Source organism: Palaemon carinicauda, chromosome 23 (genome assembly GCF_036898095.1).
Source record: "Palaemon carinicauda isolate YSFRI2023 chromosome 23, ASM3689809v2, whole genome shotgun sequence".
Taxonomy (NCBI): Eukaryota; Metazoa; Arthropoda; class Malacostraca; order Decapoda; family Palaemonidae; genus Palaemon; species Palaemon carinicauda.
The window spans coordinates 89,702,750-89,729,915 of record NC_090747.1 but is presented as its reverse complement, the minus strand read 5'-3'; the positions used below and the strand labels follow the sequence as shown (position 1 = coordinate 89,729,915).

At 38.8% G+C, this 27,166-nt stretch overlaps 2 protein-coding genes across 2 annotated transcripts in view; one reads left to right on the top strand and one right to left on the bottom strand.

Moving 5' to 3' along the window:
* LOC137617218 (transmembrane protein 177) overlaps window positions 1-26,443 on the bottom strand; it is a 193,386-nt gene extending 166,943 nt beyond the window's left edge. Inside the window, exon 1 of the mRNA XM_068347154.1 lies at window positions 26,377-26,443. The gene's annotated coding sequence lies outside the window, so the exon portion shown is untranslated. The remainder of the gene's footprint in view (window positions 1-26,376) is intronic.
* Window positions 5,634-15,925, top strand: scu (scully). Its single transcript, XM_068347149.1, has 5 exons — window positions 5,634-5,778; window positions 10,191-10,355; window positions 11,055-11,219; window positions 14,251-14,488; window positions 14,775-15,925. Exons 1-5 carry the CDS (start codon window positions 5,770-5,772, stop codon window positions 14,963-14,965), a joined length of 768 nt encoding a protein of 255 aa, XP_068203250.1. The 5' UTR covers window positions 5,634-5,769; the 3' UTR covers window positions 14,966-15,925.
* Window positions 26,444-27,166: the final 723 nt, after the last annotated feature.

The window sequence follows — 27,166 nt, the reverse complement described above, 5'->3', positions numbered from 1 at the left end:
TACACTAATTATTTCTTCAGCTCTACTCCCATTTTTTTCTTCTTTAATTTTCTAGCTTCAGTACACATTAGACTCCGGAGATTGTGCCATTTCCTTGTAATTTCTTTTTTGCTAATTCCCAAGTTCTCAGCTATTCCTTTAATTTTATTAATTTTCAGCTTTCTGTTTCTGTACTCAGGCAAAGTCACATTCCACAGTGCAGGAAATTTCTCGTATTGCTGAATTAATGCAATTGTTTGGTCTTTATTCCACTTTTTTGGCACATGTTCTCTCGCGAGAGTAACGAAAACTTTCAGAGATCTGAATATTGACTGGATAGAGTGGAGAGCTACAACCTAGCTCTACGAGCGTGCTGTCTAGAGTGTTTAGACTGTAGCATGCGCGAGAGATGAGAAACACTCGCGAGAATAGAGAGAAAATCTCGGAGAGTACTCAACAGCCTGTTTTCATTCCATAGAGCAGCTGTCTGTGAGCAACTCTCGGAAAAAAAACTCTCCAATCTAATCGCGCCTTAATAGACAGATCAACGGCAATGTGAACTTGACATTGAAAGATATCTGTTTATCTGGTTATCTATTTATCTGGACCTATGAGAACCATTTAGAATGTGGTATGTTTATCGAAAACACTATTTATAATAAGGCAATGACAGAGCTAAATAGGAGGCAGTATCAAGAGAACAGATATTTCAACTGAGGAGGTGGTGTTAGGAATGAGGGAAAACCTGAAAATTTACAAAATGATGCAGTTTCATCAAAGCTGGAACTGAATATATTTAATAATACTGATAAATCAATGTTGTATTTACATGAAATTTTAAAGAAAAGGACAAAGCCGTCCACTAAAGATGGGTTCCATGTCAAAATTGAACGTTGAGTGTAAAAGATGACCAAGCATCCAAAAAGCGATAATTAAGTGATGCTGTTAGTGATAGTGAACGCTATTTAAGAGAGGTAACTCTTTGGAAAAGTTCTCAGGGAGGGAGCATCTCCCTTCAATCAGTAACCCCCCCCCCCCCCCCCGCCCTCCAATCTGTTTTGGAGTCCCCGTACGCCAGGTACGACTCTTCTCAAAGGTAAAGTGCAAGTTACTTAGTCAATATTTTCATTTTCTATTGTGGATAGTTGATCTTTATTCATTTTTTTAATGTTAAAGGTTATAACTTGCTATTTATGTAACATTACAAACCATCAAATATTAGTATATGTTTGTATTTATGGACATGTAGAATGCATCAGGTATATTACCTTTATTTCTTTTTAGGAAAGGTTATGAGCTTGTTCCTGGAGCATATTAAACTTGTATACAGGTAATACTGTATATATATATATATATATATATATATATATATATATATATATATATATATACTGTATATACATACACACAGTGTATATATATAACACACACACACACATATATATATATACAGTATATATATACAGTATATATAAATATATATATATATATATATATATATATATATATATATATATATATATATATATATGATAAATTTTGTATTTAGACGTGTTTTTCATATTCAAATAAGCCATATGTATTTTTGATACATTAATGTCTGGATTCTCTTTACGACCTCAGGATCAGAGCCCCAGGCGAAATCACACAAAGACAAGAGCTTGTGACCGACCGGGAATCGAACCCTTGTCTTTGTGTGATTTCGCCTGGGGCTCTGATCCCGAGGTCTTTAAGAGAATCCAGACATTAATGTATCAAAAATATATATGGCTTATTTGAATATATATACATGTGTGTATATAAATATATATATATATATATATATATATATATACATATATATATATATATATATATATATATATATATATATATACAGTATATATATATATATATATATATATATATATATATATATGGATATACATACATACATACATACATATACCAAGGCACTTCCCCCAATTTTGGGGGGTAGCCGACATCAACAAATGAAACAAAACAAAAAAGGGGACCTCTACTCTCTACGTTCCTCCCAGCCTGACAAGGGACTCAACCGGGTTCAGCTGGTACTGCTAGGGTGCCACAGCCCACCCTCCCCCGTTATCCACCACAGATGAAGCTTCATAATGCTGAATCCCCTACTGCTGCTACCTCCGCAGTCATCTAAGGCATCGGAGGAAGCAGCAGGGCCTACCGGAACTGCGTCACAATCGCTCGCCATTCATTCCTATTTCAAGCACGCTCTCTTGCCTCTCTCACATCTATCCTCCTATCATCCAGAGCTTCCTTCACTCCATCCATCCACCCAAACCTTGGCCTTCCTATTGTACTTCTCCCATCAACTCTTGCATTCATCACCTTCTTTAGCAGACAGCCATTTTCCATTCTCTCAACATGGCCAAACCACCTCAACACATTCATATCCACTCTAGCTGCTAACTCATTCCTTACACCTGTTCTCACTCTCACCACTTCGTTCCTCACCCTATCTACTCGAGATACACCAGCCATACTCCTTAGACACTTCATCTCAAACGCATTCAATTTCTGTCTCTCCATCAGTTTCATTCCCAACAACTCCGATCCATACATCACAGTTGGTACAATCACTTTCTCATATAGAACTCTCTTTATATTCATGCCCAACCCTCTATTTTTTACTACTCCCTTAACTGCCCCCAACACTTTGCAACCTTCATTCACTCTCTGACGTACATCTGCTTCCACTCCACCATTTGCTGCAACAACAGACCCCAAGTACTTAAACAGATCCACCTCCTCAAGTAACTCTCCATTCAACATGACATTCAACCTTGCACCACCTTCCCTTCTCGTACATCTCATAACCTAACTCTTACCCACATTAACTCTCAACTTCCTTCTCTCACACACTCTTCCAAATTCTGTCACTAATCGGCCAAGCTTCTCTTCTGTGTCTGCAACCAGTACAGTATCATCCGCAAACAACAACTGATTTACCTCCCATTCATGGTCATTCTCGTCTACCAGTTTTAATCCTCGTCCAAGCACTCGAGCATTCACCTCTCTCACCACTCCATCAACATACAAGTTAAACAACCACGGTGACATCACACATCCCTGTCTCAGCCCCACTCTCACCGGAAACCAATCACTCACTTCATTCCTATCCTAACACATGCTTTACTACCTTTGTAGAAACTTTTCACTGCTTGCAACAACCTTCCACCAACTCCATATAACCTCATCACATTTCACATTGCTTCCCTATCAACTCTATCATACGCTTTCTCCAGATCCATAAACGCAACATACACCTCCTTACCTTTTGCTAAATATTTCTCGCATATCTGCCTTACTATAAAAAGCTGATTCATACAACCCCTACCTCTTCTAAAAACACCCTGTATTTCTAAGATTGCATTCTCTGTTTTATCCTTGATCCAATTAATCATTACTCTACCATACACTTTTCCAACTACACTTAACAAACTAATACCTCTTGAATTACAACACTCATGCACATCTCCCTTACCCTTATATAGTGGTACAATACATGCACAAACCCAATCTACTGGTACCATTGACAACACAAAACACATATTAAACAATCTCACCAACCATTCAAGTACAGTCACACCCCCTTCCTTCAACATCTCAGCTCTCACACCATCCATACCAGACGCTTTTCCTACTCTCGTTTCATCTAGTGCTCTCTTCACTTCATCTATTGTAATCTCTCTCTCATTCTCATCTCCCATCACTGGCACCTCAACACCTGCAACAGCAATTATATCTGCCTCCCTATTTTCCTCAACATTCAGTAAACTTTCAAAATATTCTGCCCATCTTTTCCTTGCCTCCTCTCCTTTTAACAACCTTCCATTTCCATAGATATATATACTATATAATATATATATATATATATATATATATATATATATATATATATATATATATATATATATATATATATAGTATATATATATATACAATGTATATATATAGTATATATATATATATATATATATATATATATATATATATATAGTAAGTATCTATATATAAACATATATACAGTAAGTATAAATATATATATACATATATATATATATATATATATATATATATATATATATATAACAAGCTAAGCTATAACCCTAGGTTGAAAAGCAGGATGCTATAATCCCAAGGGCTCCAACAGGGAAAAATAGCCCAGTAAGGAAAGCTAATAAGGAACAAAATAAACTACAAGAGAAGTAATGATCAAATCATATAAAATATTTAAGGAACAGTAACAACATTAAATTGGATCTTTCTTATATAAACAAGAAAAAGAGAAACAAGGTAGAGAAGCATGCGCGAATGTACCCTCAAGAAAGAGAGCGCTAACCAAAGACAGTGGAAGGCCATGGTACAGAGGCTATGGTACTACCCAAGACTAGAGAACAATGGTTTGATTTTGGAGAGGCCGTCTTCTAGCAGAGGTGCTTACCATAGCTAAAGAGTCTCTTCTACCTTTGCAAGAGGAAAGTAGCCACTGAACAATTACATTGCGGTAGTTAACCCATAGAGCGAAGAATTGTTAGGTAATCTCTGTGTTGTCAGGTGTATGAGAACAGAAGTGTAAAGAATAGGTCAGTCTAAACGGTGTATGTGTATTCAAGGAAAAGCATGATCCGTAACCAAAGAGTGATCCAATGTACAGTATATAGTACTTTCTAACCAGTGAAAGGATCCAATTCCAATAACTCTTTAGGTGGCTGGTGTCCTGGCCAACTCTCTCTCTCTCTCTCTCTCTCTCTCTCTCTCTCTCTCTCTCTCTCTCTCTCTCTCTCTCTCTCTCTCTCTCTCTCTCTCTCTCTCCTATATAAATATTATATATATTATTGATAATGTAAAGAAGTGACAGGCGATGACCCATAAAAATTTCAATAATCTAAAAAATACGGTGAACAACAGAAAAATACAGTAGATAGAAATACTAAACGGGTTATTCCTTAATATACAATAGCCTACAAACTATCAAACAGAGAAAAGGAATATTTTACCATCACTATTCAGCGACACAAGAGTTTAGAAACTCTAGTTTGCAAATGACCAATGCTGTTTAAACCACAATGCAATGAACAGAAACTATAAATTAAGTTTTCACGACAATTCTGAGGATAAACAACGAATTCTATTTTTCCCTGTTGGAGCCCTAGGGCTTATAGCATCTTACTTTTCCAACTAGGGTTGTAGCTTGAATAATAATAATAATAATAATAATAATAATAATAATAATAATAATAATAATAATAATAATAATACAGTATAAGCTGTCACCTACATTATAAACAGCAGCCTTAAGCTGCAATTTTTTAGTGTCACGTAATCACGAAATGAATAACGAATTACTTTATTCAGCGAAATAATAATGGCATTACCATATAAAATACCGGGTAAAACATAAGTTATAGAAAATAACCACACACGTAGCTTACAGGCTTTATTTAATGTTACCTTCGGTGATACATTATCAAAAACAACTCCAAATATTACAGTTCCGTTTCCAAGGAATCCACTTAATCAGATATAATAGATTGTAAAATGTAACACAGTAATATTATTGAAGTGTTCAAAGTTGTTGATTATAAAGTACGAAATTATCTAAAATAATACGATGCGTAATGAAAATATCTAGTGATGATTATCTTCTTCCTGAAGATCCCAACCGGATTTTAGGTCTCCGGCGCTGCACTTGACGATTTTAGCCCCCAAGTTGCCCAACCTTTTTACGATCCCAAGTTCTCAACAGTCAGGAAAATGCTGAAGGTATTTTCTCATGTTCATTTTAGTTTTTCTTTTCAAGTTAATTATTTTTTTTTTCATGTCATTGGTTATAACGTTATTTAACAAGCTGCTTGCAATCGAAGTACTACCGTTTTGCTCTTGAACCGGTCTTATAAGCTAGAGGTTAAGCCTACCGTAATCTTGAATGACCACAGCCGGATTTTATAAGCCTCAATTAATCTATCACATATTTACATATAATAATTCAATTTTGAGAGCAAGGTTACCTGGAAGCTTTCGCTATAATGGAAACAAAAAAATGGTATTATAGTTCCAGACAGGGTAACATTTAAAAAATAAATCTCAAAATTACATTTGTTCATAAAAACCTAGGCTGAATTAAAAAGGTAACAATAATTAATGATACTGTACAAAATGCAGTCTCATAGAGTTCATAACCTAGGCATAAGTGGTGATATAAATCTTTCCCATTAGAATACTCCAAGTTAACACCAAAACCCCACAGTCCTTTCTAACCCAACATAGGGAACAGTGTCCTTACTAACTGACAAGATTTCTCCTTTGCACCCACACTTATGATGCAGTGTTCTTATGTTGAATAGATTGCAGTATAGCACAGTATCTTTCGAGTAGCAAATGGATAAAGATATTGTTTACCTAGTGAATTAACGGTAAATATTTATTCGTACACCTACACTAGTAAACATTGATGTCTCATGTTTTTCTCTACCTAACCGTAAGTGTTTATCCTTACTTTGCTTATGATGTCTGGTAAATATATGATACTTTAAGTACTAGCGAAACTGGAATTCGCTATAAGAAATGGAAGAGTGCTGGCTAGTTCAGTATTTGGAGCCTTTGTATATCGGCGGCCAGTTCTTCTCGCATCAATTTAAAATGGACATCAACTAACCTACCCTTTCCTTCCTAACCTAACCTACAAGCCTTGTCCTTACCTACCTTTTACTAGCGTACTCTAGGTTAGACATAATAATACATATAGATGGCCACTATCATACATACACCCCCAGTATTTTTATCTATACGTTTAATAGGGGCTGGGGCATAACTTACGTGTCGGTCTTTTAAAATGTGAAGTATGTTTTTCACTCCGATGTTCATTGTTTACATCTGAGAGACTGAAGGGGACTTATTGCACATGCGTTGTTTCCCATGGTTTGGGAGCTTTCTGTGCATTTACAATGAAGTATTTGTCAGGTGGTTTTTTTAAACTAATTATAAGCTTACAAGTACTTCTTCATAAGTTCCCGGATGTGGTTCTATGGGAAACCCTTTATCCCCAGTATTGAGCAATCTATATATGGAATTTTTTGAAAGCAGAATCGTAAATAACATCATACCTAATAATGTAAAATGGTTTCAATATATTGACGACATAATATGTGTGTGGCCAGGAAATGAAAATTTAGATAACTTTCTTCTTAGATTGAATAGTTTGGTACCATCAATAAATTTCACTATGGAGCTGGAGAATAATTGTACCCTACCTTTTTTGGATTGTCGCATACATAGATGTAATAATAGTCTCAAGTTCAGTGTATACAGAAAGCCAACGAATATCTCGGCATATGTCCATTATTACTCAAACCAAGGCAACAAAGTTAAGAAATCTGTATTTACTTCTATGTTTTTAAGAGCATTCCGAGTCTGCAGCCCTGAATATATTGATGACGAAATAAATGGTATTAGAGCAATAGGTAAAAAACTAAAGTATCCTGAAATTGTATTAGATGATGCCCTAAGAACAGCAAAAAAGACTTTTTTCGGTAATGATAACAGAAAAAACTATAACACACAAAATTTACTTGTACTACCTTATTGTGATTCATTTAAAGAAATTCCCCAACTGTTAAAAAGCTTCAATGTAAATGTAGCATTTAAGAGTAAAAATACAATAAAAACAGCCTTAATAAAGAATTCTCCTGACATTACCAAGGGATGTGTATATCGTATTCCATGCAATGCTTGTGAAAAATACTATATTGGTCAAACTGGTAAAGCCCTAGAAAAGAGAATTGAACAACATAAGAAAAGTGTCAGGTATGCTCAAGATAATAATGCACTCTTTGCCCACGTTAGAGATAAAAATCACCCTATTAATTGGTCAGGTGCAAAGAAATTGGTTCATTCAAATAACTTAGTAGAAAGAAACATCATAGAGTCCAGTTTCATAAAAGAAACCTTTGAAAACAACTTGAATATTGGTCATGGAATGTATAAACTCGACGCCTTTATATGTAAAGAGATTTGTAAACTATATAAAAAAACATTAACCACTTAATGTAGAATTGAATGTATTGTGAATAATTAACGTCGGTGTGAAATTAATATTTAGACCTAAGCTACCATTCATTAAAGTAAACAATTATTTTATATAGTATGCATAAGTATATTGGCACTATATAGTGTTATGCTAGATATAAGTATTGATATATACATGATTATATGTTTATGATATTAATGTTGTATACATATAAATGTATATATGCATAGGTATGTATGTGTATATATGTATACATGTATATATGTGTGTATATATATGTACAGTATATGTGTATGTGTATGTATATGTATGTGTATGTGTAAGTATTTATGTATATGTATATGTATTTGTATCTGTATGTATGTATATATATGTATATGTGTATGTGTATGTATATGTATATGTATGTGTGTGTATGTATGTATATGTATATGTGTGTATGTGTATATATATATATATATATATATATATATATATATATATATATATATATATATATATATATATATATATATATATATATATATGTATATATATATATGTATATGTATGTGTATATGTATGTATGTATATATATGTATATATATTTGTATTTTTGTGTATGTTTTGCTTATGTATTTATATAGATAAGGCTACCGCATTGACATATAAATAACTGTAATGAAAGTAAAATAAGAAGAAAACAAGAATGTACCCGCCACTAGAAATGACCCTTTTTAGCAGGTGTCTAACGAGCTTTCGGACTCCTCCTACGCACACCTGAGTCAAACCCAGGTAGCGGGTAAGGGAGTGTCATTGTTCTCTAAATCTCTATATGTATGTTCGTACTTTTGCTTTCCCTATAAATTGTAAGAAACCTCTCTCAATAAATCAGTCCTCTGAGGAAGTATCACGAAACTAGTCAGGACTCAAGTGTATATTCTGTATTTTCATTTTCCCTGTGGTTCTTCTGCATCTGAGCATCACGTTTTCCTGTGATTTTTACGCATATATATATATATATATACATATATATATATATATATATACATATATATATATATATATATATATATATATATATATATATATATATATATATATATATATATATATATATATCTAAAGTAGGAAGATGTGATGTAGTTCTAAGGGAAAAGTATGGGAAATATGTCTGGGTAATAAGCAAAGCTCTACCTCCAGTTTGTTTCTACATTATGATCAGAGATAAATGTAAACAAAACATTGGTTGCCATTTTTTATCGTGCTTTTTAGCATGTTTAGGAAATGCATGATATAAAATCACCTTTAATATTTGTGCCTGTTTTAGTTTAGGGTACTGTAGTACATGCATTAAGTGTTCCGTACATTAAAGGGTAGTTTGTTAACAGTACTACGTACAAGGGAAGGTTTTAAAAGTCTGAATATACATGTTGAATAAATAGGTAAATATGGTGTCACTACTTCGCGGATTTTCACCTATCGCGGCCGCGACTGGAACCTATCTACCGCGATAAACGAGGGTTCACTGTAATCAGAAGTTTATTAGTTTTTGTTGTAGGTGTAATAAAATGCTTTTATTAGGGTTACAGTAGTTTCACACATAAAGGTTTCGTTAAATTTACCATACAAGCTGTTAACCGGCTCGGCTTCCATTCCTCCTTATGGAACCCACACATCAATAGATGTTATTTTAACAAAACTATTAGCATTTAGGCAAATAGTATGATGTAATTTTTCCTTTGAATTAAGGAAGTTTGTCCAAATTATGGTGGCCTGGTGGTAGCGTCCTTACCTGGTGATTGCCAGACGGGTTTGAGTCCCGCTCAAACTCTTTAGTTCCTTTGGTCACTACAACCTCACTGTTCTTATGAGCTAAGGACGGGGGGTTTGGGGGAGCCTATAGGTCTATCTACCGAGTCCTCAGCAGCCATTGCCTGGCCCTCCTCGGTCCTAACTTGGGTGGAGAGGGGGCTTGGGCGCTAATCATATGTAATATGGTTAGTCTCTAGGGCACTGTCCCTTGCCTCTGCCATTCATGAGTGGCCTTTAAACCTTTAGAAATCTGAATTTGTGTGTGCATATGGTAAATATTAAAAGTACAGTCAATCTTTGTGTATGTGTATACTGTATATGTATATGTACTATTTTACCATTCTTTTTTTTAAAGGGTGCAGTAACACTGGTTACCGGCGGAGCTTCAGGCCTGGGGCGCGCTACTGTAGAGAGAGTTATTCGTGAAGGTGGCCGTGCCGTCATATGTGACCTATCAACTTCGCAGGGAGCTAATGTTGCTGAAGGGTTAGGAGGAAAGGCCGTATTTGCTCCTACTGATGTAAGTACATGGGTTATTACGGTACTTGTTTTATGTCATTACTTTGACCTCTTGCATTAAGCTTACCTCTATACAAGTTGAATTTTTAAAGTAATTTTGGAGGTTTGGAAGAAAAACTTACAGGAGTCAACGTATGTCTCACGGTTGAACCTAATGTAAAAGTAACGATGTGTACGTCTCATTGCAGTAGACTTCAGTAATTTCAACTTGGTTAAAAATTTGTCAGAAGTTTCTTCAGACCATTTATTTGAGAAATAAGTGTTCTAATTCTATCATTTGTGTCCAAATGGTTAACCTCTGCTGTGGATAAAATTAATTGGTATTTAATTTTTTTTTTTTATAAGAGAGGAGATGCTTAGTATTACAAATTCTAAAGGAGTTGAGAAATTTTGATTAAGAGTGATTATTAAGAAGTGGTATTGATGAATGGGTGAAAGACCAGGATGGGCATACCTTGTAGCAGCCACATAACTTTTCCCAACTTGATAACTTACAGCAATGTAAAGTGTTAATAGGAGTACTATTCCATTTCATAAGCATTCTAAAACATTTTTTTCTTTTATTATGTCAAGTTTCATTGTGGTATTTGTAAATGATGTCCAAAAAAGTTTTACACTCCTTAGGTAATCAATAGGAATATTTTGCATAATTTTATGGTGCAGTGATGTTTATCTATGTCTTGTTAATTATTTTTTCCAGGTGTCATCACCAACTGATGTAGAAAATGCACTAGGTATGTGCAAGGATACATTTGGTCGACTGGATAATGTAGTCAATTGTGCTGGTATTGCAGTGGCTGTGAAGACTTACAACCCAAAGAAGAATCTTGCTCATTCCTTGGAAGACTTTGCACGAGTTCAAACAGTAAGTGAATCTCTTATATCAAGCTTTGTCAACTTTTGTATTCGGAACACTTTATAACACTATAATAGGAGATTGGGCAATGTACCCTCTTGTCCACTGAGATACAGAACAACCACTATGGGAAATGGGGCATCTCTAAGAATTGCAAGACCCCTTTATCTTGTTACCACACTTCCCTTCTGCATACCATTTTATATGCACACTCCTCTTTCTCTACATATAGGACAATACTGAACAAACTAAATTTTTCTCCTTTCCTACAGCTGGCCCTAAGTCCAGAGAAAAGTATGTGGGGTTAGTGTTTTAGTAAAAGTATGTGGGGTTAGTGTTTTAGTAAGGTCAGATGTAACCTGTAAAAGGAAACCAGCCCCAAAATCTAAAAAAACATTTTTCTTGCAGTGTACTGTATGTACAAACATTTCATCTTTTTTTTTATTTTATTTTTTTATTTTTTAGCTCATTTAACAACCTTTTGTCCTTTATAATTGGTGTGTATCTTCAGTAGCGTTGGAACAGGCACTGAATCATTAAAAAAGTAGTTGGTTAACAACAGGTGGTGCAAGGGAGAAGCATGCTTCCATGTTTATCAAAGAATAGCCACTTTTCTTTCAACTCTTAAATCTTTTCTTACTTAATCTTAACTCTTAGATCTTTTCGTACTTAAGTATTAACTCTTAGATCTTTTCTTATATAAGTATTATGTTTTTTTTTTTGTGGGTACACTCACCTGTAAGTGGAAACACTTGGTGAAATGAATTTAGTTCCTATGAGGATACAAATTTTCAAAATATCTGTTGAGTAATTTCAGAAGAGTGACTGTTATCAGCCCTTCTCCTTTGTAGTAATGCTTTTACCCTACCCATCAGGAAGATGATGAACTCTAGCGTAATTTGTCCTACTTCATGGTAGTTTTCCCCTTGGGAGGGAGTTACCCAATTCATACTTGATATTCCCCCATACCTGTGTGCTGATAGCAAAAATTATTCTTCTTTTGGCGGGTCCATGTGGCACCAGCCTTGTTCTTCAGATGGTGATCCCTGTGTTGCAGTGTTAGTCAGTGTTCACAGTGCTCATGCTTGCTCCCCTCATGACAAAACCTGTGGTGTAGAGGTTTGTGTTGTAGCATAGGAAGCTTTTGGCTCTTCCTCCATGGAGTGGTCATCATTGGTCGCTGAGGCCATGATCCCCTCTAAAACAGCAAAGAAGAATAGTTTACAAGAGAAAGGAGAGTTCACACTCTTTCTTCCTCCTCTACCAATCTCCTCTCCCTCATCCATTCCCCTCGTTGGATATCACTTCATTGAAAAGACAACAACGAGGAAGATAGTCATATGGGAAGGCCTTTCACTAACAGGTTTCATGGGACTTATAGTGATCGCTCTCATCCTTCGGGAAGGTGTTATATTATTTACCTGCTAAAATGTACATTCCGAGTCAGTCAAGTCAGAGTGAAGCCGGTGTTGGTTACTGCTGTTGCACCGTGAGGAAATGAGTTGTCCTTCTTGGACCGAACATCAGCATGTGGGCCAATGGGGTGTATGCTCCATACTTTCTTGATCCTATCATCTCAATACTGTGTGGAGGATTGTTCCTTATCCTAGTGCCATTTTGAGCCTTGTGGAACACGCCTGCAGGTCAGTACCTTCAGGGTTGGGTAGCAATCGAGAACCTGGTGCGACCTCTACCACCGTTTCATCAGGTGCATACAAAGGGTTCTAACCTGGAACCAGGATTTACAAAGGGAAATTGAAGAAAAGAAGAAACCTGTCACACTATGATAGGGCAAGTAGAGAAGAGGATAGAGATCTTACAACTCTCTTAGTAATGTATAAAAGTGGAAAGTGAAGTGCAGAAAATACCGTGTTACAAGAAAAAAGGGAAAAGGAGACGATACTTATCGTATACGATGTGCTAGTTAAGACTCCACTTTGAGTATGTTGATGAACTTGGGTCAGAATCCCACAGAACAAATAGATCAAGTACAGGCAAGAAAAACCAAATGAATGCCATCAATCAGACACCTTGTTCAGGGTAGGGGTTGAGGACACTTCAATTTATACTCTTGAAAACCATAGTCAGAGGTATGAAAAACATACACAGTGGGAATTTATTTACCTTTAATAACCAATGTAATGTACATACAATGGATGAAAGGTGAAACTTTATATAAAGATTCAGCATTAACCACTATGGTAACTTCCTCTCATGTTAGATAAGCCTGATTGGGTAGGTTATCTGCTAGGGTATTAAAGTCAAGAATAGATTAGATAAAGTGATAAACACTATTTTTTTTCCTTGAAGGTCTCTCTCTTCTTGGATATACTATTTGTCTGTAATGCAAATCTGTTTATGTAACTATAGTTAAAGAACAATTTAATGAATGTAGAGAAAATTGTACAGTATGTTAACATGGGTTTGAAAGAGCTAAGCTAGTCTGGGCTATGCCGGTACAAGTTGTCACCTAACCCAGCTTTTGTTAGCCTAGGATAACCTAGTCGAATAACAGGAAAAGATAGCCCAAGAAATGGGCGAAGCTGTTTTTATCATTACTATATCGTATTATTGATGTGCACTGTATTATGTACAGTACTGTATTACATTTAAGATGGCATATGCACTGTATTATGTACAGTACTGTATTACATTTAAGATGGCATAGTTTTAATTACTTTGAAGTGCTGCTTTAGTATCTGAAAGGGATAGAAAGGTGAAAATATACAACAGACAACATTTGACTTAAATATTTAACTATTATAGTTGTTTCAACCAACAATGGAAGTCAGAAGGATTATGGATCTTGTTCGCAATCTTAGAACTGCCCATATGATACACTACCTTGTTTTAGTGTTTAATTAGTTATATTCTTCTTGTTAAACTACGATAAACAACTGGAATTATTAATCCTTTCCTTGTATTCTACAGCTTTTACATAAAAAAATGGATTTAATATTGAAATCCAGTACTATATACTTAGTTATGCATAAGCAGCTCATGCATTTTAATTTGTTAATTTTTTTTTCTTTACTAACAGGTGAATTTATGTGGAACGTTTAATGTTATTCGCCTGTCTGTTGGTCTTATTGGTGAAAATGAACCGAATGCAGATGGCCAACGTGGAGTGATTGTCAACACAGCCAGCGTGGCAGCTTTTGATGGCCAAATTGGGCAAGCAGCTTACTCAGCAAGTAAAGGAGGAATTGTCGGTATGACACTTCCCATCGCCAGGGATTTAGCCCCTATGGGAATCCGAGTCTGTACAATTGCTCCAGGTAAGAATTTGTGATATTTTGAAGCGTTTTTTTTTATACACGAGTCGTAGGTTTAAAAGAATAGTTAATTGATATGATGATGACAGGTGTATATCTGTTAGGTCATTAAGAGTTGTCTTATTTTTTTACTCTGCATTTTATATGAGCTCAACATTAAGGTTTAATTCTGTGCTAATTTTATTTTTACAGCAAAAAAACTTCTGCCTTATAAAGGAGTCATATGTCTGCCATATAAAAATGTAATGAGCTTCTCAAAATCGTATTTTAACCATCAATATATTTTCAGGTTTGTTCCTAACACCATTACTTCAAGCTTTACCTGAAAAGGTACAGCACTATTTGGCTTCTACTGTCCCATTCCCCAAGCGTCTAGGAAACCCAGACGAGTATGCTCAGCTGGTTCAGGCCATCATAACTAACCCAATGATGAATGGAGAAGTGATACGTGTTGATGGAGCCATTAGGATGCAGCCATAGGTTTTTGATACTTATGCTATTGTATGGATTGTGAATTTATTTTGTCAACCCTCATAAGGTCAAATATTTACTATTTTTTCTGCTGTATGTAAACCAAAATTATCAAATACTTGTTGCATCTTGGTGTTGAAGCTTAAATAATTGTTCAGTTCAAGGAACTTAATCATACTTATTTAAAAAAAAAGAAGATATTATTGAAACGGTAAATTGTATAAACAAAATTATTAAATTTTAAAAATCTAAGGAAAAATTAATTTAATATATGTTGAAGAAAAAACCACAAGATAATTTAACATTTACTCAAATAAATACTGTGCAATAAGTCATGACCTTGCTTGAGATCAGAAGTCAAACATTAAGATATTGGCTGCTGTCATATAAATGTACTTTATTGCTATTATGATATACATTTGAGTACAGGTAATCCATATTAAGGTTCATTTTACCTTTGGTTTACTGCAATGGATTCATGAGGGGAGCTGAAGTTAGTAATGTTCACTTAGGTACAAGCAATTTATAAACTAACTCTGGGACTAGTTTAGGAGAATGGTTTTGTAGTTAAATGTTATTAAGAAAAGTGATTAGGAAGGCCCATAGGCTGCTTTTAGGAATGTCAACAGTATTCGTGGGGACTTAATACATTAAGCTGAATATAACTTTTATTTTTTAAGATGAGATATTGGCAGTTTAAAGTGTAAAGGTTGTCATCAGATCTGTTCACAAGGGCACTTTATATCTTTTAAAAACTGGTATTCTGTCTTCATGTATTTTGATGTAAAAGCTGAGATACGAATTAAGTTCAAGCTATTACTTCTTATTGAAACTTGTTTGTAAGAGTGTTTCGTTAGTTTAGTTTTACTCTTATTTTTGTAGATAACATTAATTGCCTTGTAAGTGCAAGTAATTCTTAAACCTAGTTACACTAGATTGAATTTATAGAATTATATTTTGTACAAATGAGATGCATATTTTCTTGACCTATAATCATTAACTATGACCCTAGATTTTCTATTTAAAGAAACTGTAAAACATTGGCAATAAATTATATTTTCGTAACATTGTTATGAAGAAATATGATGATAAAACCACCAAATCCCATTTTATAGCCTCATGTGGGTGGTTGATAGATTTGTAAAGGGAAGGTTTTATTATTTTTATCATTATTGTTACTTGCTAAGCTACAACTGAAAAGGAGGATACTATAATCCCAGGGGCACCATCAGAAAAAATAGCCCAGTGAGGAAAGGAAACAAGGAAAAATAAAATATTTCAAGAGCAGCAACAACATTAAAATAAATATTTCTTATATAAACTATAAAGGCTTTAACAAAACAAGAAGAGAAATTAGACAGAATAGTGCACCCGAGTAAACCCTCAAGCAAGAGAACCATAACCCAAGACAGTGGAAGACCACGGTACAGAAGCTATGGCACTACCCAAAACTAGAGAACAACGGTTTGATTTTGGAGTGTCCTCCTAGAAGAGCTGTTTACCATAGCTAAAGAATCTCTTCTACCCTTACCGAGAAGAAAGTAGCCACTGAACAATTCAAGTGTAGTAATTAACCCTTGGGTGAAGAAGAATTGTTTGGTAATCTCAGTGTTGTCAGGTGTATGAGGACAGAGGAGAATCTTTAATAGAATAGGCCAGACTATTCGGTGTATGTGTAGGCAAAGGGAAAGTGAACCGTAATAAGAGAGGATACAATGTAATACTGTCTGGCCAGTCAAAGGACCCAATAACTCTAGCGGTAGTATCTCAACGGGTGGCTGGTGCCCTGGTCAACCTACTACCTATGACTGTAAGTAGGTTGAGGACAGTGACTCAACATCTAGATATTTTCAATGAGTTTCATCAACTGAAACATTTAAAATTCTAGATGTGATTATTGATTGCAAATTTATTTTTCAGAAATACAACGGGTCCTGTCTGCTTCAGCTGCTAACTCTCATTTTTATTTTTTGGACAAAAACTAGCAGCCTTTTAAATTTTTTTTATTCCTACGTGGATACAAACGTCCCGAGTCATTTACATGGGTTACTCTAGTCTCGTTTTCTCTGCGACCAGACAATCGAAAGAAGATTGGTTTGATTGCATCATACTTCATTACTAGGCAACTGCTGCGCATGATGCATAACGCTTGTTCATAGTGCTTCCTCACAACACTCATGGTCGTGAAGTGAGTAAGACTTACCCAACTTCATCTCTGCTATCAGACATCCGCATTGCCCTCACCGTACCCTTATAGTGCTTGTGTTTTTCATATTCACTATCACTTGCGTTCTGTCACCATTTGCAAGATTACGAGTGTGTGCCTCTGACTATTGTGTCGAATTTGTTACGTTTCTGCCCTGGCAGTGATGGTTGCCCCTGTGGTGCATTTACTGTATAAGCCGGGGAGAAGTAGATCCACACCCGGTTTGTCCTTCTTGTAGAGGTAAACAATATTCTGTGGAATTATAATGCAAGTATTGTAGGGTTTACTCATCCTCCCAGTGGGAGAGAGATCATTCTCACCGCAAGAAACAATCTAAGTGAGATTGTTCTCCTAAGACTTCTGTCGGCAATGACAAGAATAAAAGATCAGTTCTGCAGTGAACGTTATCCCCCCTCAAGGACCTTTGTGTCAGGAACCCACGGAGGCTCCAGTCACGGATGACCATGGCCATCACAATTTTAATATTTTGTCACCCAGTTCATGTACAATATGAACTAAAACCAGTTCTTGTAGCGAAATCTCTGACTACGGCTGCTGTGCTCCTTGAGCCAGATCCTATAGATATTCCATCAGTGTCTGATTACTCTGTTATGACTAGATCTCCCTCCAGCCCTCATGAGTGCGTTGAGTGGAGATCTATATATGTTAGGTTATACAGATAAGATCTTTCCCCTGTGGCATATGTCTCCAATTAGAGCTATGAAAGTATGTCCCCGTTCCCGTCACCATACTGAAGCAGCCTTATTGAAAGTCCCTTATTACCAGTCTCTAGCTCGAAATAATGAGCAAGGCCTGCCTCGTACACCAAGGGGTCTTCAGCAGAGATCTCCTCAAAAGAGTTCTCTGGATACATCAGTGGACATATATCTTTATTACGAGAGTAGTCGGACCACTTCGGCTGTGTCCCTCCTCAAGACTTGGCAATGCCAGGCTGCTCTTAATAAGCATTTTTTTCCAAGCCTAATAATGCTATGAAGTCAAGTACAGTATAGCAAATCCTGCTTTACCCAGACTCTCAGCTTTTAACAATTCAGCTAGGCTGAACGTTCAGAATAACAAGTCTGAACCCGCCGCTGTATCTAAGCCTGATGATTTCACTGTATGCGCCGCCATCCCAACGCGTGATGGTAACTCCTACGTATCTTGGGCAGACCAACAGGTCTATACAAGTTGTCAACCCCAAGCCTACTGATGTCACAAAACGCACGGCTATTTTGACGCATGAGAGTATTCCTCCGTAATTTAATAATGTTAAAGCTATGGCTAGTTTACAATCTACACACCCCAGAGGGCATGGTAGATCATCACTCCATTATTTTAAAGTCCCCCGGTGTTTCAAAAACTTTCAGCTAGGAAAGAAAATGACAAAGCCTCGACTTAAGCTAATAACAGTCTTTTGTCTTATGATGATAGCAAACCTATTAATCATCACGACTGGCTACACACTAGCTTCTGGCCTAATGTTCCTGATGCTAAAATCACATGTTCTATGGAATGCCACTTTATTTTAGATAATTCTTTGCAGGTACAGAATGAAGACTAAGAGCATGGAATGTTTTTACAGATACAACATTAACAAATCACTAGCATGAACAGATACATTTAATTATCCCATAGTAATAGTAGCTTTAGCTATATTACCAGCATCCTCATTTCTTTTAATGCCTTCATGTGCAGTGATTAAATAAATTTCAAAATTAATACCAGCTTTATATATTTGTAACAAAAACTCAATTTTTTGACTAATGGGAATTTTAAGGCAATAGTGTTGTAAAGTTTCTAATGCATCCAAATTACACATCTGTAGTGACATGTTTTATTTAATTTTAATATTTTAAACCAAGACCAACATGATTGATTGATTGATTGATTGAAAGTTTTCTGGCATCCTGACATCTAAGGTCATTGACGCCGATATCATTTATAATATATGAAAAATAAAAGAGAATAAAATTAAAACCATAAAAGTTAAGAAGTCATTACAATAGTTAAATAGTTTTCAGAAGAGCTGCTTCTGAAATAAATCTAAAAATTCCGCTCGCATAGTAGGACACATCATGTCCAAGAATCTTGGCAAGGATGAACCTGCCATCCTCACCTCTAGCCTCAAACAAATATCTATTTCTTAAGTTAGTAAAATGATATTTTGATTATAAAATAAATTTTTGAATATACTTACCCGGTGAATATATAATAGCTGACGTCTCCGGCGGCTCGACAGAAAAACACAAAAACTCGCGAGCGATCGCTATGAAGGTTGCGGGTGTGCCCACCAGCGCCAACTATCGGCCAGATACCGCATATACATGTAAACAGCTCCAGTTCTTCTCATCCCGCTGGGTCTCTATCGGGGAGGAAGGGGGGGCCTTTGATTTATATATTCACCGGGTAAGTATATTCAAAAATTTATTTTATAATCAAAATATCATTTTTAAATATTTAACTTAGCCGGTGAATATATAATAGCTGATTCACACCCATGGTGGTGGGTAGAGACCAGTATTAATACAGTTTACAGCGTATATGCTTAGAGTTTTTGACAGTTATATCATAACAAAACCCAAATATATATAGGTACTGGTAAGAAAGTTGACTTAGACGATTACTCTGCCTTGTTAGTCTGTCTTCCTCACGAAGCCCAGCCATCCTCTTAGGATGCTGAAAGACTCCCAGGAGCTGAAGTATCAAGGGCGGCAACCCATACAACAGGACCTCATCAAACCCCTAATCTGGGCGCTCTCAAGAAATGACATTTGACCACCTGCCAAATCAACCAGGATGTGAAAGGCTTCTTAGTCTTCCGTACAACCCAAAAACAAGATTAAAAACATTTCAAGAGACAGATTAAAAGGATATTGGAATTAAGGGAATGTAGTGGTAGAACCCTCACCCACTACTGCACTCGCTGCAACGAATGGACCCAGTGTGTAGCAGTCCTCATAAAGAGTCTGGACATCTTTTAAGTAAAATGACGCGAATACCAACTTGCTTCTCCAAAAGGTCGCGTCCATAATACTTCGCAGAGATCTATTTTGCTTAAAGGCCACGGAAGTTGCTATAGCTCTTACTTCGTGCGTCTTAACTTTAAGCAAGCATCGGTCTTTTTCATTCAAGTGAGAATGAGCCTCTCGGATTAAAAATCTGATAAAATACGACAAAGCATTCTTTGACATAGGTAAAGATGGTTTCTTAACTGAGCACCATAAGGCCTCAGATCCACCTCGTAAGGACTTAGTACGAGCTAAGTAGAACTTAAGAGCTCTAACTGGACACAGTACTCTTTCAAGTTCGTTGCCTACGATCTCTGACAGGCAAGGTATATCAAAAGACTTAGGCCAAGGACGAGAAGGCAGTTCATTTTTGGCTAGGAAACCTAGTTGAAGTGAACATGGGGCTTTCTCTGTGGAAAAGCCGATGTTCTTACTGAAGGCATGAATTTCACTGACCCTTTTAGCCGAAGCCAAGCACACTAGGAAAAGCGTCTTGAGGGTGAGATCCTTCAGGGAGGCTGAATGTAATGGCTCAAACCTGTCTGACATCAGGAACCTTAGGACCACGTCTAAGTTCCATCCAGGAGTTGCCACACGACGTTCCTTAGAGGTCTCGAAAGACTTAAGGAGATCTTGGAGATCTTTATTGTTGTAAAGATCTAAGCCTCTATGTCGAAAGACCGAAGCCAAAATGCTCCTGTAGCCCTTAATAGTTGGTGCTGAGAGGGAGCGAACATTTCTCAGATGTAAAAGAAAATCTGCGATTTGGGCTACAGAGGTACTGGAAGAGGACACAGATGCTGACTTGCACCAGTCTCGAAAGACTTCCCACTTCGACTGGTATACTCTGATGGTAGAAGCTCTCCTAGCTCTCGCAATCGCACTGGCTGCCTCCTTCGAAAAGCCTCGAGCTCTTGAGAGTCTTTCGATAGTCTGAAGGCAGTCAGACGAAGCGCGGGGAGGCTTTGATGAACATTCTTTACGTGGGGCTGACGTAAGAGATCTACCCTTAGAGGAAGACTCCTTGGAATGTCTACCAGCCATTGAAGTACCTCGGTGAACCACTCTCTCGCGGGCCAGAGGGGAGCAACCAACGTCAACCTTGTCCCTTCGTGAGAGGCGAACTTCTGCAGTACCTTGTTGACTATCTTGAATGGTGGGAATGCATATAAGTCCAGGTGAGACCAGTCCAGTAGAAACGCGTCTATGTGGATCGCCTCTGGATCTGGGACTGGTGAGCAATAGATCGGTAACCTTTTGGTCAACGAGGTGGCAAAGAGGTCTATGGTGGGTTGACCCCAAGTCGCCCAAAGACTCTTGCACACGTCCTTGTGGAGGGTCCATTCCGTGGGTATCACCTGACCCCTCCGACTGAGACAGTCTGCCAAGACGTTCAAGTCCCCCTGGATGAATCTCGTCAACAGGGAGATGCCTCGATTTTTTACCATATGAGAAGGTCCCTTGCGATCACGTACAGCGTGTGGGAGTGAGTGCCTCCTTGCTTGAAGATGTACGCCAAAGCTGTGGTGTTGTCTGAGTTGACCTCTACCACTTTGTTTCGAAGAATGCTTTCGAATTTCATCAAGGCCAAGTGGACTGCTAATAGCTCCTTGCCGTTGATGTGCATGCTCTTCTGAACTGAGGTCCACAGACCCGAGCATTCCCGACCGTCCAGGGTCGCACCCCAACCCAAATCCGACGCGTCTGAGAACAACACGTGGTTTGGGTTCTTGACTGCTAGGGACAGTCCCTCTCTCAGACTGATATTGCTGTCCCACCAGTTCAGGCATGCTTTTACTGGTTCGGAGACTGGGATTGATACCGTCTCTAAAGTCTTGCCCTTGTTCCAGTGAGAGGCTAGATGGAACTGGAGAGGCCGAAGGTGTAGTCTCCCTAGCGAGACAAACTGCCCCAGGGATGAGAGAGTCCCTACGAGACTCATCCAACTCCTGACTGAACGTTCTCTTTTCAGCATTAGTTGGACTTTGAGCAGGGCTTGTTCTATTCGGGTGGCAGACGGAAAAGCCCGAAAAACTGGACTGCGAATCTCCATCCCCAAATATAGAATAGTCTGGGATGGGATCAGTTGGGACTTTTCTAAGTTGACCAAAAGTCCCAACTCCTTGGCCAGACCCAACGTCCAATGTAGATCCTGCAGACAGCGATGACTGGACGATGCTCTGAGAAGCCAGTCGTCCAAGTACAGGGAGGCTCGGATTCCCGATAGATGAAGGAATTTTGCCACATTCCTCATGAGCCGCGTAAACACGAGAGGAGCAGGACTGAGGCCAAAGCACAGGGCTCGAAACTGGTACACCACATTCCTGTAAACAAACCTCAGAAACGGTTGGGAATCCGGGTGTATAGGAATGTGGAAGTACGCATCTCGTAGGTCGAGAGAGACCATCCAGTCTCCCTCTCTGACCGCTGCTAAGACGGACTTCGTGGTCTCCATCGTGAATTTTGTTTTCGTAACAAAAATGTTGAGCGCACTGACGTCTAGCACCGGCCTCCAACCTCCTGTATGCTTTGGGACTAGGAAGAGACGGTTGTAAAACCCCGGTGATTGAAGGTCCGAGACTTTCACCACCGCTCCCTTCTCTAGCAACAGAGACACTTCTTGATTTAGGGCTTGTCTCTTTGACTCCTCTCGGTACCTGGGAGAGAGGTCTATGGGAGTTGTTACTAGAGGAGGTTTGCGTGCAAACGGTATTTTGTACCCCTCTTTGAGCAACAGAACAGACTCTTGGTCTGCACCCCTCTTCTCCCAGGCCTGCCAGAAGCTGTTCAATCTGGCACCTACCGCTGTCTGAGGCTGTGGGCAGTCAGACTCTGCCACGGGAGGACTTGGCTCCTCTCTTCTTACCTCTCTTTCCCTCGGCACGAGAGCTTCCCCTGCTGGGAGCTCTGCCACGAAAGGGCGGGATAAATCTAGACGCAGGAGTCTCGATCCTGGGTCTCACAGCAAAGGATGAAGAAGGAGCCCCTTTGCGAGCAGAGGACGCCATCAGGTCATGTGTGTCCTTCTGCACAAGCGAAGCAGCTATATCCTTAACCAGCTGTTGTGGAAACAAGGCCGCTGATAAGGGAGCAAAGAGCAGTTCCGATCTCCGACAGGGAGTAACTCCTGCTGAAAGGAAAGAGCAAAGGGTTTCTCTCTTCTTCAAGACTCCCGACGTAAAGGTGGAGGCGAGCTCATTGGAGCCATCGCGGATGGCTTTGTCCATACAGGACATGATAAGTAAGGATACATCTTGGTCGGCAGACGAGATCTTCCTACTTAATGCTCCTAATGACCAATCAAGAAAGTTAAAAACTTCAAAGGCCCTGTATACGCCTTTAAGTAGATGGTCAAGGTCCGAGGAGGACCAACAAATCTTCGAGCGTCTCATGGCCAGGCGACGGGGAGAGTCTACGAGGCTTGAGAAGTCACCCTGGGCAGAGGCAGGGACTCCCAAGCCGAGAACTTCTCCCGTGTCATACCAGACGCTCGATCTAGAAGCAAGCTTAGAAGGTGGGAAGGCAAAGGCCGTCTTCCCCAAACTCCTCCTGGTATCCAACCAGTCGCCTAGAAGACGTAAAGCCCTCTTAGAAGAGCGAGAAAGCACTAGCTTAGTAAAGGCAGGCTTGGTAGCAGCTAAGCCTAGAGCAAACTCAGACGGAGGCGAACGAGGAGCAACAGCAACAAAGTGATCTGGAAAAAGATCCTTGAAAATCATCATGATCTTCTTAAAATCCATCGAAGGAGGAACAGCCTTAGATTCATCTACATCTGAAGGATTATCATCAGGATGAGGATCAGCAACGTCCTCATCTGAAGGAGCCTCGTCCGACAACTGATGAGTCTCAAGCAAGGGAGAGACCTGCCTTGGTGGCAATGCTTGACAAGCAGAGTCCACACGCACAGGAGCATCAGTAGCAGTCCAGGACGCTACGTCATGTAACTGCTTAACGGACTGACTAGCAACAACAACAGGAGCGGGAGGACGCTCGACGTCAACTCGAGACTGCCTTGACTGCCTAGACTGAGCAGTCAAAACAACTCTTGACTGCGGTGCTTGATGCTCACCGTCAAAACAAGTCAACTTCGCTGGTTGGCGAACGTCCTGAACGTCAACACGAGCATGCGGCAGCGGCTGAACGTCCACAAGCAGCTGAAAGTCAACACGGGACTGCATCGAGTGAGGCTCTACGACACATGACTGATGTGACTTTGTAACGTCAACGTCAACAGGACGAGCAAAGGCTCGTTTGGGCGGCTGACGGCCAGGATCTCGATCAGCTAAGCGGCGAGGATCATCGTGAACCTGCTCAGCAGTATAGTCCTCCATAAGAGAGGCAAGCTTATTCTGCATATCTTGCAGTACAACCCATTTAGGATCAACAGGAATGGGTGAGGTTCGAGACGAGGGTAACGTCTGTGACTGCAAAACATTGCCTACACTAAGACTCTCGGAGCCTGTGTTACGCTTCTGTTTAGGCGGCGAGCAGTCTTCCGATGACTGCACAGGGTCAGAGCTGTCCCAATGGCTACAACCAGGACGCTGGACCTGTCCTGAAGGGACTGACTTTCGCTTTAAGGGTCTCGAAACCTTGCTCCACGGTTTCTTACGCGAGAAGTCTTCGGATGACGAGGAGAAAATCGCCTCGCTCGTCTTATGGTAGGGGCGGTCTTGACGAGACACGCCTGAAACCATAGAGGGAACGTCTGTTCGTTGGTTAAAGCCTCTCGAACCCATAAGTCCTACGACATTACTTCTCCCTGGGGCATGGGAGCTTGCAAGAGGTCTCGGACTAGACGAACGACAGGCACGAACAGACGAACCCTTGGTCGCAACACTGATAACACTTTGCGCACTAATCACTTTCTCCCCACGATTTTCTAATGTGGCACTCTGACACTTTAACTCTTTTACATCCGCCATGAGTTGATTACGGTCCGTAGCTAACGATTCAACTCTCTCACCCAAAGCTTGAATGGCACGTAACATATCCCGCATTGATGGTTCATGAGTGCTAGTAGAGGGTTCAGGCACAACTACTACTGGGGAAGGATTAGGTTCAGGGGCATGGGAGGAGGAAAATTCTAACAATCTAGAGGAACTTCTCCTCACCCTATCTCTCTCTAGCTTACGAGAATACTTATCAAACTCTAGCCAGTCGAATTCCGAAAGTACCACGCACTCATCACACCGATCTCCTAATTGACAGGTTTTACCCCGACAATTAGAACACACAGTATGTGGGTCGAGAGAGGCCTTTGGAAGACGTTTGTTACAATCCCTAGCATTACATTTACGAAATTTAGGAATTGGAGAAGGGTCAGCCATTTTGAAAAGTCAAAGAAAGTCCAAAAACAATCCAAAGTCATCAACAATTAAATCTATCCAAAAAAAGAGTTCAAGAGTTTAAATTGAAGATAAAACACCTGCACTGCGAAAGCTCAAACCAAAAAGAAGTACTTCACCAAGACTGTTGAAAAAACTCCAGGTTAACAGCGAGTAATGGAATCAACTTGTCGATCAGACCGACAGAGAAGAACTGGAGCTGTTTACATGTATATGCGGTATCTGGCCGATAGTTGGCGCTGGTGGGCACACCCGCAACCTTCATAGCGATCGCTCGCGAGTTTTTGTGTTTTTCTGTCGAGCCGCCGGAGACGTCAGCTATTATATATTCACCGGCTAAGTTAAATATTTAAAAATTAGGGCATTCGGTCAACAAATGCCTCACTGTTAAAGGTACTAAACAGTCCTCACAATACGGTTGGTGTTGGCCCTTCAGCAGAAACTCGTGTGTCAACCATGTGTGACCAATACGGAGACGACAAAGAGTCGTCTCCCATTTTCAGGTTACCATGTCATACCTCCAAGGTGATATGATATTTGTTACTTCCCTCATTTTATTGCCATCTTGACTATCCCAGTGCTGTTGCCATTTATTACAAACCAATTTCTTGATGTAAGGTAGGAAATCATTACAGGGAATGACAGTACAGTAATAAGAAAATGTCCTAGTCAACAGTTAAAGGCACTATTCTTAGGGAATCATAAACAGCTGCAATATGAGAATAAGCTTTTTGCACAATTTTAGTCTATGTAATTTTTTATGATTTTATGAACTTCCAAAACAGTGACTGGCCTAAGGTACTGTTCTGCAAAACATTACTATACAATATAAAAAGAGGGGTAAAGCAATCTTACCTTGCTAAAATTACTTGAAATCTGCGCTGTATGTAGGTGATGCTATCTGGTTCGGTCCTAAAATATTGAAAAAAAATTAAAAAGGTAACCATAACTCTTCACCTAAAAACATTTTGCTCAATTAACATTACATCACTGCTCCTATGTTCTGGCAAGCGGTACATGTTGAGCTGCGCTTGTAAGCCGCATGGCTCATTATTTCAGGAATATATTTTACTTTCACATGAGCAACAATAACTATACACTGAGCAGAGAGAGTTTTCATTATAATCAATTGCTGACACATATAAAATTACTGATTTTCAGAAAAAATTATATACATGACAAATTCGTAGGTAATTTGTATTTTTCCTAACTATACAAACCTTAGCTATTTAATATGGGTAATTACTTTCTTCGGCGTAGCTGAAATGACGAGCCATTAGAATTTTAACAAGGGTTTACTACCCCACCATTAGTTAGCGGGGGTAGGGAGGGGTAGCTGCTACCCCCCCCCCCCCCTCACACACACCTGCTGAGTTCACTTTGCTTAGAGGTAGGACTTCACGGGGGGACAGGACTGGCGGGCAAGTTTGATTAAATAGCTAAGGTTTGTATAGTTAGGAAAAATACAAATTACCTACGAATTTGTCATTTGTTCCGTAACTGAAATACAAACCACGCTATTTAATATGGATGACTCAACCCTTAGGTAAGGTGGTAATTCCCAGCCATTACTGGCTTTTGGCTTTTTGCCTGGGGACTCAGTATCTGAGTGTGTCGGCACTCAACGATAAGGAGTACCTGCACC

Coding starts and splice junctions, on each gene's coding strand:
- scu (XM_068347149.1), top strand. Junction 11,220..14,250: donor ACTTTGCACGAGTTCAAACA/GTAAGTGAATCT, acceptor CTTTACTAACAG/GTGAATTTATGTGGAACGTT. Junction 14,489..14,774: donor AGTCTGTACAATTGCTCCAG/GTAAGAATTTGT, acceptor ATATATTTTCAG/GTTTGTTCCTAACACCATTA.